General features: G+C 44.3%; 1 protein-coding gene across 1 annotated transcript in view; it reads left to right on the forward strand.

Annotated features, from left to right (window-relative positions):
• The window catches only part of LOC125947765 (uncharacterized), a 129,654-nt gene extending 109,407 nt beyond the window's left edge, over positions 1-20,247 (forward strand). Inside the window, exon 6 of the mRNA XM_049673039.1 lies at positions 19,877-20,247. Coding sequence (XP_049528996.1) covers positions 19,877-20,247 — 371 coding nt within the window. The remainder of the gene's footprint in view (positions 1-19,876) is intronic.
• The last annotated feature ends 363 nt before the right edge of the window (positions 20,248-20,610 follow it).

Consider the following 20,610-nt stretch of genomic DNA (forward strand, 5'->3'; position numbering starts at 1 on the left):
TACTGCATTCTTTCTTTGCATCACCCTTACTTTCGAACTTACTTTTTATCCTAGAACACACACTACCTCTTGTTTTTAGCCGAAAGCACCACTTTTACTTCGTAACTCCCAGCCACCTTTTTAAGTCTGTGTGAAAGGCCATGCACATACGGAATCACTGAAACCTTGGAAGCTAATTCTTTCTGGCTTTGTTATTTTGTGCATAGTTCTTTATCCTGTTTAAGTTTTTCTTAAGTCTAGCACATGGCGCCAGCATCACAGCGAGCAGGCACCTACCCGGCCTCTCTGCAACCGATCAACTTGCTCAAGAAAGGCAATGTTTACTGTGCGGAACACGACTTCAACAATGCTGACCGGCAACATGAAATGACTATGCCATTCTTCACAAGCCTGCAATGGTTTTAGGCATAGTTCATTAGCGGTTTTCCAGCTCGGGGCGTGAATGACCAACACACATGTTCTGGTAGAATTTCTAACTTGACATAAAGGAACTGTAGCTTGTTATCTACCGGTACTTCCGAAGTAAAAGTCAAGCCTTCAATAGTAGTAGAAGCCTTTGACTCTAGGCAAGGGCTTAAATTTTACTTTGCAAGTACTGGTAGATAAGAAGCTACAGTTTCTTGTTAACAAGCTACATGAACTATGCCTCAAGCAATTCCAGGCTTGTAAAGAATGGCACAGTCATTTCATGTTGCCACTCAGCATTGTTGAAGTCGTGTTACCGCACTGTAAACATTGCCTTTCTTGAGCAAGTTGATCAGTTGAGAGAGGCCGGGTACCTGCTCGCTGTGATGCTGGTGTCATGCGCTAGACTAATGAAAAAACTTGAACAGGATAAGGAACTATGCACAAAAAATTTAAGGCAGAAAGAATTAGCTTTCAAGGTTTCAGTGATTCCATATGTGCATGGCCTTTCACACAGACTTAAAAAGGTGGCTGGGAGTTATGAAGTAAAAGTGGTGTTTTCGGCTAAAAACAAAAGAGGTAATGTGTGTTCTAGAGTAAAAAGTAAGTTCGAAAGTAAGGGTGATGCAAAGAAAGAATGTAGTATTAAACATCCGCATAAGAACCAATTTCTTGATTGTGCGAAGAATGTTGAGTATCAGGTTTGTATGACATGTGGTCATGTGTACGTAGGGCAGACTGCAAGATGCATTAACACAAGACTAAGGGAACACTTGTCCAGTCTGAAAGGTGGCCCTAGTAAGCATTTCGCCATGCATTGTCAAGAACATGCGTGCTCACCTTGTCTTAGAAGCACTGGCACATTGTTCAGGCAACGAAATCAAACCGCGAGGGAAATTGTGGAAGTGCACTGGATTGCAAAACTTAAGTAAAATGCATCAGTCATCCTTCTGTTTCATTGCTAGATAAAGAGAATTCGCTCCTGTCATCTTATCCTTAACATAGTTTCATCTTAAGTGCTCGTTTTATGTGCATTGCTGTTTTTATGTTGACGGGGTCGCGCTGATCCGTGGCATTTTTATCACACGTGTTGTTATATGCGCTGTTGATGTGTCCTGTTGATTGGATTGAGCAGATCTCTGGGTTCTAAGCAAATGGTTCTTCGTCCTTGTTTGTTTGCGCGCAGAAAATTTTTTTAATAAAAAGAGTTTTTCAAAACTGTAAGGAGGTTTTTACTGTGTGCAGTTTAAAAAAAGAAAAAAGCTTCACAGCTGTTACTAAATGCACTCTCCAGAGCTTTACACTATGCAGCTGTACTAGTTTACACAGAATACACGTCACCTCTCGTCACGGCCCAGGTGGCTATTCAGGTTTTTCAAAGGTGTTTCATTGTATGGGACGGCACATACAGCATCACTTATTTGCAAGATATTGCATTCCAATTCTGTCATATGAGATAAATTCATTAGAGAGTTTTAAATTGCCCTAAATGTATTACAGCTGTGGACCAGTACACTGGCAGTAGCTTGCAGTAACTATAGCTTGGGGAATATAATTGCAACTGCCATGTTATGTGTACCTGCTAGTGCACAGGCATCGGCCACAGAAATCTTTAGGGTACACTAGTTTCTTCTATTTTGGAGTACGCATCCTCCACCAGATTAAAATGTGAAGTGGATTGTCATTTGCGGCGTATACTCCTGCGTAAACTTTATAACCATTTCTCCTCATCTGCTCTACAGATCATTGTTACTACAACTGCAAAAGCAGGGTGCCTGTTTACAGCACCTGTAGAGAGCAAAGTCGGCGAATCTTGAATGAATAATCATATAATTTTAGTATTTTCCAGCAAAGTTAACACTTTGTGTCTTCCACTGTGGTGTTTTTCAAATTCTAAGGTTGGCACATGTGCACAAGGTTTCACTACAGTATGTCATTTTGCAGGAAAAAGTGTATTTGCGCGTGATGTTCTGCTGCACAGAATGTCATGAGTTTTCTTATGTGTCGGTCACCATCTCGCAAACTGCTCCTTTCGGAGTTGGAAGGCAACATTAAGGCGAAGTACATTTAATGTTCGAAAAAAAAGGATGTGCCCTCTGATCCCCTTATTTTCGATGGGGGCGAAATGCGAAAACACCCGTCTACTTAGATTTAGGTGCACGTTAAAGAATCCCAGGTGGTCCAAATTTCCGGAATCCCCCACTATGGCGTGCCTCATAATCAGATCGTGGTTTTGGCACGTAAAACCCCATAATTTAATTTTTTGATCTCCTTATTCTCCTCACTTGATGCCTAGTGTTCTAATAGCATGATCGACACGATGACCATCAATGTGATGTGCAATTATTGTGTATTGGGGGCCAGGGTACATTCATTTTAGCAGCTTTTTCGGTTGACTTGAATCAGTATTGTAGAATGCTGTTTGCTTCTTTTACTCATTGTTACCAAATATCACTTTTGACTGCGGCAACAAGTATAATGTTGTGTGCTAGCACTCCTGCCAACCGATATAACTTGAAGGCATCTGTGATAAAAAAAAACAGCTAATGATTTCCCAAGAGCTAAGGTCCAGTGAGACCAATAAATTTTAAGCTAATACCTGTGGATGGTACTGCTGAATGAATGCCCATCCAGTAGGACTGTCCATACCATTTTCTTCCATAAATTACATTGAAGATTTGAACAGAATCTGAACGTAGACTTGTCTGCAAAGTGATCCATTTCCTTATCCAAGTAATACAGCTTCAGCAGGAAGACTGAAATTTCAAGTCGTCAGTAGTGGCATGAACATACAGTAAACAGTGCTAAACTTTTCCCTATCTTGCACCTTTTATCATTTCCCGTCCCATTTTTTTTCACAGGCTGTTCTTTACTATTTATGGTCATACCCAGTTTAATTTGGTGTCCTTACTTATTTAATATTTGACCAATATCTTTTTTCTTTATCGGATCTTGATGAAATGTTTATTGATAACGTACCTTAATTTGCCATTTCCACTGATCTTAAACAGACACATCATGTTACAAAGTTTATTTTGCCTAACTCTTCATTGCTTTTTTTTGCCAAATGTCCAAACAGTTTATTTTAATTCCTATGTTGATTTCTGGGAAGAATAGGTCTACTAGGTCTACAGATCGTTTTCTGTTTAGGTCATCCCTACTCATTGTAACAACTTACAGCAGTGCCCCTACACACTCCATCACAATCACTGCGAAACACACCCTTCCTACCTTTATTTTAACACTTTGGTTTCTCTTGACCTACTATATGCACCAGATGAGGGTAGGGGCGAGTGAGCTATGCACATCAAAAACCACTGCCAAGGAAAACAGCTGCTGCCCTGATGACACGTATCTGTCGAAATGTTGGCTACAGCAATATCCCTTGTTTTGACAATGTTGAACCACGTTCATGGTTTTTTAATACTTCAGTTACCGCTTTGTTGTGTTCTGTGATTGTCTTTTGTTGCCACTTCCTTTAGGATGGAAATTCACCAATATTATTTGTTTCTCCTAACAGCAGCAAGTTTATCCTTGCAAGGCATGTGGGAACAGCTTTCACCAGGAAAAGTACAAGACGAGTGGTCGAAGAAAATAAAATTGCTTCTGTGATCTAAAGTACTTGACGAATAAAATTTTGCACTTATTTGTATATATGTCGTGCAATTCATTCATATCACAAAAAGCAAAGTGTTTGATCTTTTGAGCTATTTCAATGTGTTGGCCAGACAGTTTTCTCCATAGCGACCTGCTGCTTCTGCAATGAGCTGCATTCATGACATTTGCATTAAAGGATATGTACTATCGGGGACAAAAGTGCCCAGGACGTGCGAGTGTCGACCAAATTGCATCTCTGCACTATCAGCCGCTATCATCTGCGTTGCAGACCACTTTCCGAATGCAAATGTTAGCGTGGCTGATCCCAGCAGAAAGTGCACCATTAAAATTCGGTCGTCATTCGCACATTTTGGGCACTTCTGTCCCCAATAGTACATTCTCTAAATAATCAATATGCTCTGTAAAACATAATGCATGAAACACCTCTATTTTAACGATTGGACCGTATAGTACAGATTTAGCATACGGAGCCTTTTTATTTCTGAGTACGGAAACACCTGTATGTTAACGGTTGGACCGTATAGTAGAGATTCAGCATACAGAGTCTTTTGTTTTCTGGATACAGAAACACCTGTATTTTAACGGTTGGACCGTATAGTACAAATTCAGCCTACGGAGCCTTTCGTTTCCTGGATACGAAAATACCTGTATTTTAACGGTTGGACCGTATACTACAGATTCAATATACAGCGCCTTCCGTTTTCTGAATACGGAAAGCACCTGTACATTAACGGTCGAACCATACGATTCAGCATACAGAGTCTTCCGTTTTCTGAATACATAAGCACTCGTATTTTGTAATACGCTCTCTATTTTTACGGTTGTCCGTTCTACGGAAATGACCGTTCTTTACTTACGGAAAGTGTTCGATCACAAATTACCAGCAGATTTGCCGTAAAACCAAAGCAATTTTTTTTACAGTGTAGCCGCTGCTGGCGCTTCTAATGCGCTTGTCGTCCTATGGTCAGGATTTGCAGAAATAAAGCGAAAGTGTGAAAGTAAAGCCGGGCACGTCCGCGCTGATGCAGTAAGCTTTCAGCCACAATAAAATGTTTAGTGAAACGTTGAGGCAACTCTATAAAGAAACCGCAAATGATGTGGGCAACAGAACTCTGGTGATGACACTTTGGCGAGAAATGGGGGGGGGGGGGGGGGGGGCTCGAGCCCCAGAGCCCCCCCTTAGTCGGCGCCTATGCCGAGGGGACAAGTACAGAAGTCTTAATTGGCAAAGGATGGTACCATTCGTTGCCTGCTGCTGTTCGAACGATGTCACACGACTCTGACTGATCGCACATCGTGCGCTAGTCCAATAACACTTCGAAGATGGTCTTGCGCGCCTTTAAAGGGCCCCTAAACCACCTCAGATATTATTTTTGAACATTTCAAGTAAACGCGTGTCGAGTTCAGGATGCCGTCACGATCAACGATGCCAAACGCTGCAGCGCTACGAGCTGCGGGAGCGCAAAAAAAAAAAAAACAAAGCAATGCCGTTCTCCTCCCCTCGCCTTTCCGGTATCCCCAGTGGTCGTCACGATGTCAGCAGGGGGAATCTGGTGAGGTAAACTGCGGAAACGATGTCCATTGGTTGAACAAGAAACTACGACTTCCGGTTAGTCTGCTAGCAGGTACGCGCGCTTTCTGCTCTTCCTCGTTGTGTTACTCGTTTGTGCGCCCTAGCGAATCGGTAATTACAGCCCGCAACGCAAGTGCCAAATCGCTCGCGTTCCAACACAGTCGTGCTTAGCGGTCTGATTAGCTGCGCGAACAGAGTGCGACAGTGTTGGCCTTTCCGGACGTGCGCGCAACACAGGGTCTATAGCGCTACGCTTCGCATAACACGGGCCGGCACCGCAGCAACAGCAGGTATAGCCGAGAAGCGCTGAGTCCACATTACCGGCACGATAATTCATCGCACGCCGTTTGCCATTCGCGGGCCGCCGTTCGACCGCGGTTCTTGCTCGCGAACGGCGAGATTTCCTTGCCGTACGTAGAGATGATGAGACCGGGACTCATTTGTGCGGCAGATTCACCGCCGCTGATCGATCGACGGCGCCGATATCGTCGCTAGGCCCTTTCTGGTTCCCTTCAAAGCTAAAATGGACGGCGCTTTGAAATGAAATACGTACCGACGCTCACAAGCCGCAATATTTTCTTATCGTTGTTATCGCTCTTCGCAATATTTGTACACAAAGAGGGAAAATACGCTGATATTAGCGCCGTCGTCGGCTGCGATGCGAGCACAGCCGAGCCCATCGTCTCCCGGCTGCAGCTGATGTTTTCGTTGCCGGTGGCGGAGGCGCGCAGGTTCGCGGTCGTCGATTGGGCCATTGATGGTGCAGCGGGCGGGGCGCTGGCCGAACTGCCGTCTTCTTTGGACACCTCTCGCGCGGCAGACGTTCTACGGCACTGGAGGACGGTTCACCGTCGGTATATGTGCCGCTAGCGTGGACGTGCCTTAACCGGAAGTGTGAGGTTGTTGTTGTTGTTGTTTATTTATACTGTCAACCCAATTAAGGGCCTTTACAGGAGTGGAAAAAAATAGAAGAAAAGATACAAAATTCTGCTCCATCTCGAGCAAAAACAAAAATATACAAGGCAGTATAATGGCAATATCTACAAAAAGTGACATGCAGTGAACAATGACAAAATACATTGTTTATGCGCACCAGAAACAAAAATACATGCTAAGACGCATTCATACCAGAGAAGATGACATTCTCTAAACCAGCACTAAAATCACTGACGGAGGCAGATGTGACAACTGAATTTGGTAATTCATTCCATTCCTTAATCACCCTGGGAAAAAAGCTGTACTTGAATGTATCATTTCGTGTAACTGGCGGCTGTATGTATAAGCTGTGCCTGTGTCTGAAGCGTTGATCAGGTGAAATTATGCAGTATTCAGATAAATTTATTTTAACCTGGTTATGAATAATTAAAAACAAAAATTTTAATCGGTCAAACTTCGTCCTTAAATCGAATGCGGAAAGGTTTGCACGACTGCATAGTTCAGTAGGAGAGTGCATGCGCTGATATTTATTAAATATAAATCTAGAAGCCAGTCGTTGAACTCTTTCCAATTTATGACGGTTAGTAGCAGTGTGTGGGTCCCATACTATTCTAGCATATTCAATGATTGGCCGTATTAATATCTTATACGCCAGGTTTTTCACTTCAGGAGTTGCGCTATACAATCTTCGCCTGATGCCCCAAAGAACTTTATTTGCCCTTCTACAAACTTCATTGATGTGAATGTTCCACCTCAAGTCTGAAGTAAATATTAATCCTAAATATTTATATTCTGTTACTCTTGTTAGTTCATGGGGACCGATACTGTATTTATGCATCAGGGGCGTCTTTTTCCGCGTTATAGTCATACAAACTGATTTTACTGGGTTCAGTGACATTTGCCATTCATTACACCATTGTAGAATTTTATTTAAATTGGTGTTGAGGTCTAACTGGTCATTTAAATATTCAATCCTTTTATATATTACGCAGTCGTCTGCAAACAATCTTAGCGGGACGGTTATATCAGTAGGCAAATCATTAATAAAGATAAGAAATAAAAGAGGCCCCAAAACACTGCCTTGAGGTACTCCAGACAAAACTGCTTTGGACGTGGATTTAATTTTATTTATTTCGACATACTGCTCACGAGAGAGGAGGTAGGATCAAAACCACTTAGTGATGTTTGGATTTCTAAATATTTCATTTATTTTTAGCAAGAGTTTAGGATGCGAGACTTTGTCAAACGCTTTGGCGAAGTCTAAAAAAATTAGGTCAGTCTGTCCTCGGCTATTTATCGTTAGTGAAAGATCGTGGACTGTCTGAACGAGTTGAGTTATTGTAGACAACCCTTTACGAAAACCATGTTGCACTGGTGATAGTAAATTGTTAGTTTCCAAATAATTTGAGAGATGTTTACTGATTATATGTTCAAGTAGTTTGGAGCAGGTGCTCGTAAGAGAGATGGGCCGGTAGTTACCTACGTATGATGTGCTCCCACTTTTGTGGACAGGAATTACTTTAGCTTGTTTCCAGGCCATAGGAACTGTTCCCTGGGTAAATGATGATTGAAAGATTATGGTGAGATATTTAGCGACCCACTGAGCATATCTATATAGGAACTCATTCGGTATGCTGTCGGGGCCAGGGGATTTCTTTGTATTTATGCGCAGAAGAAGGTTCAGCACTCCTTCCTCGTTGATAAGAAGGTCGGACGCTGGAGGGCGATCGGAAGTGTCAGTAAAGGATGGAAGTGTAGCATCATCTTTGGTGAAAACGGAGGAAAACAAGGAATTGAAATGCTCTATACGTTCCTGGGTAGTTCTTTCATCATCTGCTTTATGTTGTTTCTTTGTAGGGTTTACGTATCTCCAAAATTTACTAGGTGCTTCCTGAAGGAAGTTTTTCAGTGTAACATTAAAGAATCTCTCCTTGCTTTCCTTGACTAGACGATTTAAGTTAAGCTTCATGTTATAAAGTGAAGTCTTGTTGTGTACACTTGGATCTCGTGAACAAGCTTTCCTTTTCCTTTTCATCCTCCGTTTGACATGAAGTATTTCCCTTGTAATCCACGGGTTCTTTCTTTTGCACTTTTTAAAGCTCTTAGGAATAAATCGCGTAATACAATGCATCGTAATCTTGGAAAAAAAGTCCCACAGATCGTCAGTACCACCATTTGATTCATAAATAGACATGAAGTTATCAAACGATCTTTCAAGGTAATCCAAAATACTAACATCATCAGCAGCTTGAAAGTTTAGGTAATGGATGCTTGATTCCTGTTGCATGGGGTACGAGGACATGTTCAAGGACAGAATAACCATTTTATGGTCGGATAAACCTTCTTCAACAAGACAATCATTCACATACGTTGTCAAAGCATTGGAAATTAAAATAAGATCAAGTACAGAAGAGCTTGTTGCACACACCCTAGTAAATTCCTTAACTATCTGAGTTAAATTGTATGAAAATGCTAAATCCAAAAATACCTCAGAAGAAGTGACATCTGTGTCTCCGGCTACATATGAATCCCAATCAATAGCTGGAAGATTAAAATCACCTAGTAATAGTATGCTGTCTTGTTCTTTCATGTACGCTTCCATGAATTGTCTAAGTTGCAAGATATGTTCTACAGGAGAGTTCGGAGCTCTGTATACCCCTCCGACGAATACAGTTCGATTGTTCAGTTTAGTTTTAATCCACACTGCTTCAACATCACCCGGTACTTCTAAAGGGGAGAAAACGATGTTTCGCTTGACGAGAAGAGCCACGCCTCCACCTCTCCCATCTCGATCCCTTCTAACCAACGTGTAACCAGGTGGGGTGATTTCGCTATCAGGTATGTTTTTATGTAACCAAGTTTCCGTAATTACGGCAATATCAGGTTCATGATCAATAACTAAAGCTTCAAGCGAGTGTGTTTTGTTTAGTACACTTCTCGCGTTTACATTAATTATTTTGAAGCCAACATGTCGACCCTGTATATGTCAATTATCTCTTGTTCCTGAATGACTTCCCAGTTTGCACCTTTCCTCACGCTCTTCATTCCAGCTGTACAGCGTGTTGTTTACCCTCAATTTATCAAAAACAAGCTTTACCTTTTTTCCTGCCTTCCTTTCATCACCTGCCGAGTCCCATAGCTTTTTTCGTATTCCCTGTACTCTTTTAGAGAAATCCTCGCTGATACTGTAATCAGTATCCTTCAGTTTCGAGCAATTCTGCAGAACTTTTATTTTATCTCTATAGTCTGCCACCCTCAAGATGACAGGACGAGTTCTACCAGAAAGTTTCTTACCTAATCTGTGAATTCTATCAATAGAATTCACATTCACTTTCAGAGTAGCGTTAAAGATATCGTCTTTTACTTTTCTTACGAATGTTTCTTCCTTTTCATTTTCCTCTTCTGCTACTCCTCTAATGATAAGGTTATTTCGTCGTTAACTATTATCCAAGTCATCCACCTGTTTGACCAGACTAGACGTTTCGAGACTGCGGCCGGCCACAGTTTCTTCAAGAGTTGCAAGTCTGTTCCGAGTCTCGTCTAAGCTTTGAACCTTAGTTTCAATAACGAGAAGCCGGTTCTGCATTTCTAGGAATCTTGTTTCAAACGAGTCTTGCTTTTCCTGAACCGCAGTAAGTTTAGACAAAATTTCTTTCTGATTTTGGAGCAATTCCCTGCACAAATCTTCCGGTATTGGTCCTGGATTCTTCTCTACATCCCCAGAGAGACCCAACAACAAGCCCGCAATGGAAAAACACTCACATATACAGTCAAAGACAACTCGTGGACACGGCAGCACTATAAGACCAAGAACATTACTATGGAAGCCATTTTTATGGTCACCAACCTGCATGAACAGAGGCACGTCAGGCGACATTGTCACAGCGATGCTGCCGTGTCCACTGAAGCCGGTAGGCGATGGACATGCATTTATAGCATGCAGATGATCCCTTGTGAGCATGCGTCGTGACGTCATCGTGCCCCCAGATGGAAAGTGAAAAAGGCCATCCACGTGTCGATGCTCCAGGGTGCTGGTGCCCTCAGCGAACTGGCCGGAAACACCGCCCACACAGAAGTGACGTGGTAGGCCGGTATCGTAGCGAAGCTTAGGGCGTCCAGGGTCGAAAGATTTTGCTGCACCCCCAGTGATGAAGCTTAGGCATGCGCAGAAAACCTGCATGAACAGAGGCACGTCAGGCGACATTGTCACGGCGATGCTGCCGTGTCCACTGAGGTGTTTTGAGAAGCGCGTTGGCGATGGCGTATGTCACGTGACCTTTCGAGAAGCACTCGGCGAGGAGGGGAGACCAGCCGATGAGGAGAGTAGCGAAGGAAAGAGCGAAACGAGCGAGGGCCGTTTTTCGATCATCAAACGCGTGTAACTCCGCTATTACGGCACCATTTCGAAAAATTCTCGCGGCTACGTGTTCGTTGTAGACTAGTGCACAACTGCAACACCACAATTAAATTTCGACCTCTGGGTGGTTTAGGGGCCCTTTAACGAGAAGAGGTGAACGTACAGTTTACGTCCTGGTCTTCATTTGTGCTAATTAGTGTAGTCATGAAAATGTCGCCCATGACATCCAGTTCAGTGCATTTTCTGAGCGTGTATCATTAGCACGTCAATATAACGAGGCCAATGATCTGTTATGCTGTAATAGAACTTCATTTCTTTTTTTTTCTTTTGTCCTGGTGTATGATGGCATGATCGCCAGTATCGCGCGTGCACTCAAGAGAAAAAAAAAACGAAAGGTACGTGCGGCAGTTTTGTGAATCTTTCGTATGATTTTTTGTATTGTACTTCAAAAAATGATTTCTGCATTCAATTTGCATGGCGTTACAGCTTATTCATATTATAGTGAACGTACGCATGTGAATAAATGAATAACGTTGAAACATAATGTACAATCATTTTGTGTTCTTAGTTTGACAAAAGTTGATTTTAAAGTACCACAAAAACGGACAAGCTTCTGTAATGACGATGAAGTTACATAGTTTTCTTTTGTGAAAAAAGTACGTCACATTCAGCCTGTCACAGTATCATAAGCATTTTATCCCCAATATCAGAAAAGAAAACTTCATTACAACTAAAAATTCACGCTTTTAATATATGTAAAAATATTCTCTAAACATAGCGAAAATACCAATAACACGGTTCTTAAATTATGCATATATCGATTTTTTTTTCAAAGCCACATAGCTATAGAATATGCATAACACAGGTTACACGTTTAAGTGAACCGGTGAGCCGTTCAAATTAACCGGTTCATTTCAGTGAGCAGAGCCGTTCCGAGCCGCTCACTGAAGTGAGCCGTTTTGCCCATCTCTACTTACAGGGCTTTGAGCCACTGCATGTTTTGCTTGTTTACGGGGATATAAGTGCTTACGGGGGTATGAACCATTGATGATTAACGTTTTCTTTTGAGGGACGCGAAACACATCCCGGGATCCCTGCCATAGACAGCTTCACTATAAAACAGCAATTCACGGTTTTGTAATATCCTTAAATAAGGCTTAACACGTAGCACTAAGTTTTAAATGTAGAAGGCATGAAGCACTTGTTCGGTTATTCCGTGTTGTTTTTTAAGCACTGCAAATATGTCATGAAATGTGGTCACGTCCGCATTTGCGGCGATGTATTAACAAGAAACTCCCTTCAGCTGGTTGAAGTGCTCCCTAGGATGAATACTCAGCCTTAAAACTGTTAACCCAATGTGGCCATCTCTGTAAGAAAAACAAATGTGGTAGACTACACCACATGCACATGGAAAAAACATTAGTGCATGCTTGCTGGCGCCCTGTGTCTGCACTGCCCTCGAACACCTACCGTGGCGCCATCTGCTCGAATCTCCGTGACATAGAAAGCTACACCATGTGATTCCGGCTGCGAAGTGCTCGGCCTCTCCAGCGGTTCATTCACGGTTAATTCTGAATCAAGGCAAGTTCTAATTGTATGTGTGGCGTCATGGCTACAGAACAACGTAGTGCGTTTAACGCAGTCTGGTGTGTCGGGCAGCAGAAGCTTTCAAAGAGCGAGCAGTCTGATCCTTTCGTATTGGTTATTCAGTTCGCATGATCTTTCATATAACTAGCTATATGCACTTCCGCCGCAATAACAGTATTGTTAACAGTATTTGTCTCCGGGAGTGCGGCATTCCACTTTCGCCAGATTTACTGCAGCAAGATGATTTTTGACCGGTTTAATATAATACGTGGAATTTCAACCACATGTATTTTTGTCTCAATCCACGCTTCCGCGATGTGCACGCCATGACATGCATCCCTGCGCAGCGTATTCGGACTGGTTTCATATCAAGCGAGCACACTACAAGCCTGTTTGCATCCCCTTCTCGGCGCTTACAATTACCATATTATTGCGTGTTCAGTGAGTTTATCAACCAAGCATCTCGCTGCCGCTTCGCTTTGGGGTACACATAAAGAACTCAACCCGGGCTCGGTAGAATACGTCCGGCACGGTGGCACCGATCAGAAAACCATGCTAGAGGGATAAACTAAATGGCTGCCTTCGGAATGAAATTCGTTACCGAGAACCAAGTAATGAAGCCTTCAATTACCCGGCCAGCGAAATACATTGTATGTGGAAAATACGCAAACATGAGTCACGGGACGTCACTTTCTACGTAAAAGCAATGGGAGCAACGGTCTCTCGAGTGGCGTGCCTCTGCGCCAATAGGCATCCATTTACTGTGCACCTACTTGTGTAGGACTAGGCTTATGGAACTCTATTTGTTCTTGACCTTTACCATTACGTTCACAGTTGTTCGGGACGCTATTTTCTTACTGGATGCGATAACCCTTTAACCTACGTAATTACCACTAACATCCCTTTGTACACTAGCATTTCCTTGGCCATGCCTCTCGCTTCTGCCTTGATGTCATAGAGGAACTTCAGCTATGCGAAGCATTGACGGTGTTTAGTACCTGGCCTTGCAGTTTTTCAACCTGGGTATTGCTTGATAAAGAGATTACATGGCTTGGGCATAGCAGACACAGGTCCGTTAAACCCCAGATACATCTTTTCAAGTTATTCTCACCTTGTTGTTATCCGGCGTCTTTAGCTGCATACGTTCAGAGGTGGCCAAGTCCAGTTTGCGCTGAATAAATGAAGCATTACAACTTTGCAAGGCCAGCTGCTAGACTACCACTATATCTCTTCGGCTGTCCTGAAGTGCCTCAAGGGCACCAGGGCAGGAGTTAAAAAATTGCAAAGGAAAGTGTGGCAGGCAAAATGTTGCTCGCCGAAATCCCCAACGTTCACAGTTTCTTAAACTGAGTGAAAAAAAGTGGCTTCCCAATACAATATGTCTTTTCTTCGGTCAGGAACAAACTGTCATTATCCGCGCCCTGTACAAGCAATGTGTACTATTAGACACAGATTAAAGTGTTGTATCTGTATTCGGCTCCGTGTACCACACTTGATTTTACTAAGGATGCACTACATTGGGCAGACTGGTCGCTACTTCAATAGTAGGCTTATAAGAATATCACAGCTCACTAAAGAAGGGTTGTTAATATTCTGTTGTGCAATGTAGTAAATGCAGATGCGAATCACATTTGCAGGACGCATCAGTTAGGTTCAAGCTACGAGGCAGAGTAACCCAAGAAATAGTTTGTCTCCAATACCCTAACTACAAGGTAAATTGTAATTCCAAAGAAATGGTCCCTCACATCTTATTTTAATACAGTCCGTGGTTCAGTATGGGTTCTGGTATGATGTTTTGGCTTTCTGACATGGAGTTTCTAAATAAAAAACCTAGAGGGAAAAGTGGCGCTAGTGTCTACGGGGGTTCTCCTGAACGTCGCCTCAACCTACATGGGAATGATGGGAAGTACAGGCTTCGGATTGACTTCTGTCTTGAAACTGGTGGCGTTTGCATGCGGCGCAGTAAACGAAGCTGTATTAAAACATTTTCGTGCAAAAATTAATTTTATTTATGTTGTGTTTTATATAATGCATAATACATTGAATAAAGTTTGTATGACTGTGAGATTGAAGCATGGTTTCCCACCAGGGTATGCATCGTTCTGGCTGATTTAGCGTCATTGAATAATTATTTATTTACTTTCACAAAAGCAATAACAACCGTGTATGTGCTTATATAAAAAATACTCATCAAATATTTGTGGGAATAAAAATTTTGTGTTATGAGGAAAGTGTTGCGCCTTTGAGAGAAATGTTACAAGTGTCGTCTGCTACGACGCCTGCTCGCTGCGAACGCGGGGAAAGTGAACTTTTCTCGCAGACACACTTGCGTCTGCGCAGACGCACTTGCGAACTCTCTCGCTCTTTCGAAAGGCTGCATCGGCTGTCACGATTGATGAACGTCTTCGAGTACTTTTAAACACATCGGCTGCAGTGCTATCTTGGACGCTTGTGGCCTCTTACGAGCATGCTTCACTATATTTTATGTTGACGTACCGCTTCTTCTGAAGTGCGCGCGAGCAACTGTTATGTGGTGGCTTTGCGCTTACCCGTTTTGCGACAGCAGACTACAGCCAGGAAGCAGCAACCTTTCCTACCACAAGTAAGTTTGTGTTCTACGGATTGTAGCAACTGCGCTTAGAGCAAAACTAGCGAAACCAAAACTGACAAAAAAATACCTGTAGACTAGATCGCCAGTCCACAGAATACCAATCCGTTGCCTGTACTTCCCATTATTCCCATGATAGTTGAACGATCGCAGCGCCACATTGCCCTCTAGTTATAGTAATATGAAACTCTATGCTTTCTGAACAATGAGCGACGCAACAGGTGGAAGTGCTTTGTCGGCCGTTGCTGCTAAGGCACATAATAGCTGCGCTTAAATTACGGATTAGGGAGCAGCGTAATCGTCGGTGAATTTTTTAACGTCGCGGGCAGACGCCTAGCAACGGAGCGCCACCTCCTCGCCACGCCGAATTCAGAAGTACAAAAATAACAGGTGATCAGGTATAATCAGGTATAATCAGGTAATCAGGTATACTATACATGTTATTTATCAAGCATTTTTGTATCATCATCATCATCAGCCTATATTTTATGTCCACTGCAGGACGAAGGCCTCTCCCTGCGATCTCCAATTACTCCTGTCTTGTGCTAGCGTATTCCAACTTGCGCCTGCAAATTTCCTAACTTCATCATCCCATCTGGTTTTCTGCCGACCTCGACTGCGCTTCCCTTCTCTTGGAATTCATTCTGTAACCCTAATGGTCCATCGGTTATCCATCCTATGCATTGCATGGCCTGACCAGCTCCATTTCTTCCACATAATGTCAACTACAATATCGGCTATCCCCGTTTGTTCTCTGATCAAAACCACTCTCTTCCTGTCTCTTAACGTTAGTCCTAAGATTTTTCGTTCCATTGCTCCTTGTGCGGTCCTTAACTTCTTCTCGAGCTTCTTTGTTAACCTCCAAGTTTCTGCCCCATATGTTAGCACCGGTAGAATGCAATGACTGTACACTTTTCTTTTCAACGACAGTGGTAAGCTCCCAGTCAGGATTTGGCAATGCCTGCCGTACGCACTCCAACCGAGTTTTATTCTTCTGTGAATTTCTTTCTCATGATCAGAGTCCCCTGTGAGAAATTGACCTAGATAAACGTATTCCTTTACAGACTCTAGAGGCTGACTGGCGATCCTGAATTCTTGTTCCCTTGCCAGGCTATTGAACATTATCTTTGTCTTCTGCATATTCATCTTTAACCCAATTCTTAGACTTTCTCGATTAACGTCCTCAATCATTTGCTGCAATTTGTCTCCATTGTTGCTGAATAGGAGCATTTTTGTATACCTCTCAATATTTTTTTTTTCAAAAATATACCTTGTACCGCTGCCTATGATTTTAAGAAATCATGTCATATCAATCTTATCCTTGCTTTTTTCCCACCAGTACTCGAATTGTCTCTTGCTTATCTCTACGGCTCATCTGTTGATGTTTCCTTCCACTTTAAACCCAAGTCCTTCTGGGAGTTGCACGTTGCGTAGGGTTCTCACTGGGTCGATCCCGTCGCATTCCATTAGGATGTGCTGAGTGGTCTCTGGATCTGTACTACAGCATACACATGTATGTATGGTCTAGATTCCACGCTCATCTAGTTCCGAATATTGGCTCCGGTATGCTTTGGTCCTTAGGCAACCGGCTCGAGCCTCAAATAGCAAAGCACTGCCCCGTGTGTTGTCGCACAGATTTTACCTTCTAATTTCTTTCTCCTCATTCTTGTAAATCTCAATGGTCCCTTTTTATTTTCATTCTTTGCATCCAATTCACGGTCTCTATTTCTCTCACTTCCTTTCTGATGACTCCTGGTTGTCTATTTACAGTTTCGAATATCCTGTACTTGGTTGCCAACTTCCTTGACCTCTTCCTCCATTCTGTGTCCACGCTTTTCATGTACAGATACTTGAGCACTTTAGTCGCCCATTTATTTTTACCCATGTTCCTGAGCTTTTACCCAAGCTGAGCCTTCAAAACTAATTTTGCTCTATGCTTCTCTGACCTCAAAAGAGGCCCAACCCATGTCACCCTGCACTGCCTCATTTGTGGTTTTACCGTTGTGGTTTTACCCAAAGCCAACCGGCCTACTGATCTTTGGTGAACTTCCAACCCCGACAAGATATCCGATTTTAAGCGTATAATGGCATTTGCGAACGTTAGCGCTGCACCATTACTCCTTTCCAGATTCCACGCACCACCTCATACTTACTTGAGGTGGCGCTTACTCATACTTACTCATTACTCATATTTACTTCATCTGGCCGCTCCCACCACAGCGCCCCTTTGCGACGCCTTGCCTAACCTCCGGAGCAGCACCGCTCGCTCCTCCGCCGTAGCTCTGCCTAGCTTCTCCCAACAGCCTCGCGTGGGCGAAGCTAGGCAATAACGTCACTCCGGAGTACATAGCTCCGCATCGCCTAGGTGTGGAAACACACTTTGCTCGTGAGTTTGCGCCGAGCACACGGGTCGTCCGAAGATCGTCACGCTCAAAGAACAGGAAGAGCGGCGCGAAAAGTGCCACGCTGCCACTCGAGAGCGACTCCGAAGACTTGCACGGATCCCGAGTTTACCCAGCACCACCACCTAAAGCCTAGAAAAGCCAAGCTAATAGAAAGGCCAAGTTAAAGCTAAGAAAGAACCCAGTTAAAGCTAATAAAAAGCCAAGTTAAAGCTAGGGAAGGGCCACCAGCTTCGCTGTTTGCTGAGACTTCGCACCACTAGTGTGAAGCTGCCCCCATGTCTTAATGCTTAATAATAATTTTGCGAGGACCCCAGCTGCGTCACACGAAAAGTATAATGCCTTGTATCTGCACAAGAGAGTGTATTTTGCAAAGTGAAGACATTTAATCGTTAAAACATAAATGCAGATGATTGGTAGCGTTATAATGATAAGGAAAAATATAAAAAAATATTAAGAGGATACCAATAGGAAACATGACGCAGGGTTCCATAGAAAATGCATGCAGAAGCTAGGGGTGGGCCAACTGAAATTTGGAGGTGGGCCAACGAAACTTGGGGATAGGCCAGCTTTAAATTTGTGGTTGGGCCAATTTGAAATTAACATGTGGGCTAATTTAAATTTATTTGAGGGTCAAGTTGAAGGTTTTGGGGGTGGGCCAACTTACAATCGGGGGTGGGCCTACTTTAACTCTTTCCGTACCGCGCCCATTGGGCATGATTACCCTATTGAAAATTTCCCCGATGCTTTCTAGACTTTCCGCGTTGCTCAAGGACATACTCGCTATCGGACGTGAAGGGGGGCAACTATATTCGGAGCAGTTCGCTTTTCTCCCGCGAGGCGGTGATTTTAATGTGAGATATTGGGGTGGCCCAATGTCGAATTGAACGTTGCTAAGCGTCCTTCGCGGGCCATCGAGTGCATCGAGACGCTTGGCGTGATTTCATTAAACCTTACCGAGGTGCAGTAGGAAAGCAGGCAAGATCTTGCTTAGAGAAGGAACGCGCGCAGAACGCAGGCTTGCGAAAGCGGCAGCGAGGGTGACATGGCTTCGCGGCGATGCACCTCACCCACACCTCACGTGCTACTGCAGGAGCTTGTGTATTCTTTCGCCCGCTCTGCCCTGTCGAGGCGCGCTTGTGCCCGGCGTACCGGTTCAATTGGTACGATTGCTTTGAAGGGGCTCGATGCGGCGAGTAAAGATGACAATTACCAACTAAAGCTTATGCCTTCTTTGCCACCAGGAAGGAAATGGGTAGACGCGCATAAGCCACGAAAGCAACTAAGCAAAAGTAAGCAAAAGCGAAGTCACAGCCGAGCTAAACAGTGCTTATGAATTGGTACACAATTCTCAGAATTTCTGTAGCTTTTTAACAGTGAAGCTGTTTAAGCCAGTCGTTGGGCCGTTAGGTGTAGGCCGAAAAACCTCGCCGAGTGATTGCGTCAGATGCGTCGCCTAGCAACGCCTCGCACCAGTTGCAGCGAGCATCGCAACAGCTGTGGGAGCCGAGCCATGACGTCATCGCGCGTGTCTCATCGCTTCGTCTTAGCTCTGCCTAGCCATGACGCCACCACGCCGTGCGGATTGGTTACCGCCGTGCGGATTGGTCAGGGTCCCGCGCGGTATATATAGCTTCGCGTCGCCGTCGCGTCGACTTTGCTGCGGAGGGGAATGGGGCGACCGAAGAAGATCGTCACTCCCGATGAAGAGGAAGCGAGGCGCGAAAGACAGCGCGCCACTTTTTGAGAGCGGATGTGACGACTCCGGGCCAACCCAGAGTATCGCGCCGGCGAAGCAGCGACTAAACGACAGTGAATGGCAAAAGATCCAGAGTTTCGAGCCCGCAACAGAGAGCCAACCCGTTTGAGCAACTAAAAGCTTCACCAAAACGATCCGGGCCTGCGAGTTCTGAATAATTTCCAGCGGCAAGTGCGGAGAGCTGCGGTAGGTGCCCACGGACAGTTTGCCCGCGAGTTTCTGAACAGTGAGTTTGGATACAGTTGCCGAGTGTGCGATATACTGTGGTTCGACACGAACTTGTCTACGCTTATCTCCGTGCGCGATTGCGAAATGCGAGAGACTGCGGTGCGAATCGTACGAGATGCGTTTCTCGACCAAGCTAGGTGGAGCCGCCAGCTTCGCTGTTTGCCCAGTCTTCGCGCCACTAGTGTGAAACTGCCCCAATTTTTTGGTGGAGGGAGTCTAGAAAGCTGTTGGATTAGAACTCATAACCTGAAACAGAGGCTAACACAGATGGAAGCTCACAAGTGTGGATACGTCAACATGACAGGAGAGTTCGCTAACCAATGTAACTAATAACTGCGCTTCTCGATCAACGTGAGAACAAAACTGCACCAAGTGAATACTCGGCAATGCAGTGAAGACGAAGTGGGCGCGTCGCTCGTCGAGTGTCGGCTGCGTGACGCCGTGAGGGGCGTGCTGCACTGTGACCTGGCTGGGCAGGTGTCTGGCGGAGCCACGGCCCACCAGCGCTGCTTGCTGCCCGTCAAGGCGGACGTTGTGTTCTTGCTGACGCGTGTGCTCGAAGACCTGCGGCCTGACGGGGCCGATCCGGGGCTTCACGTCGCGCCCTTGTCCAGGGTGCGCCGGGTGCTGCGCAGTGGAGGCCTGCTAGCTCTGGCCGGCATCACCTCGCCCGCTGAAGGATTCAAGGCGGCGCTAGAGGACGCCCTGATCACAGCAGGTGCGCCCTCTGATCAGATTGTCCACGGAAGCCGTTTTGTAGCGATGCACGATTAGCCTATGGTATGAAATATCAAGAAAAGAGAGGTGAGTTTGAGCAATTCAAATTAATCTCAACAGATTAAGAGCCACACAAGCCAGGATCTGGAACGGAAACGTTAATCGGCGGGACTACCAGAAGAAGGGATTTTACGAGTTTTAAAGGCTCCTATTCCTCGACAGCTAGAGGGAAGCGTTGTTGCGTATCTTGTGATTCGTTATTTTGCTATAAAATGATCGCGGATAGCGTTTAGGAAATTTTCGATACAATAAGTTATCTTTGCGAGGAGATGCATAAATCGATAACTGAGGATTTGTTAAAAAGCTGTGACTGGCAAAGGGCGAAACAGTATACGAGCTGAATATCACAAGCATCATTTG

This window comes from Dermacentor silvarum, chromosome 8, assembly GCF_013339745.2.
Source record: "Dermacentor silvarum isolate Dsil-2018 chromosome 8, BIME_Dsil_1.4, whole genome shotgun sequence".
Taxonomy (NCBI): Eukaryota; Metazoa; Arthropoda; class Arachnida; order Ixodida; family Ixodidae; genus Dermacentor; species Dermacentor silvarum.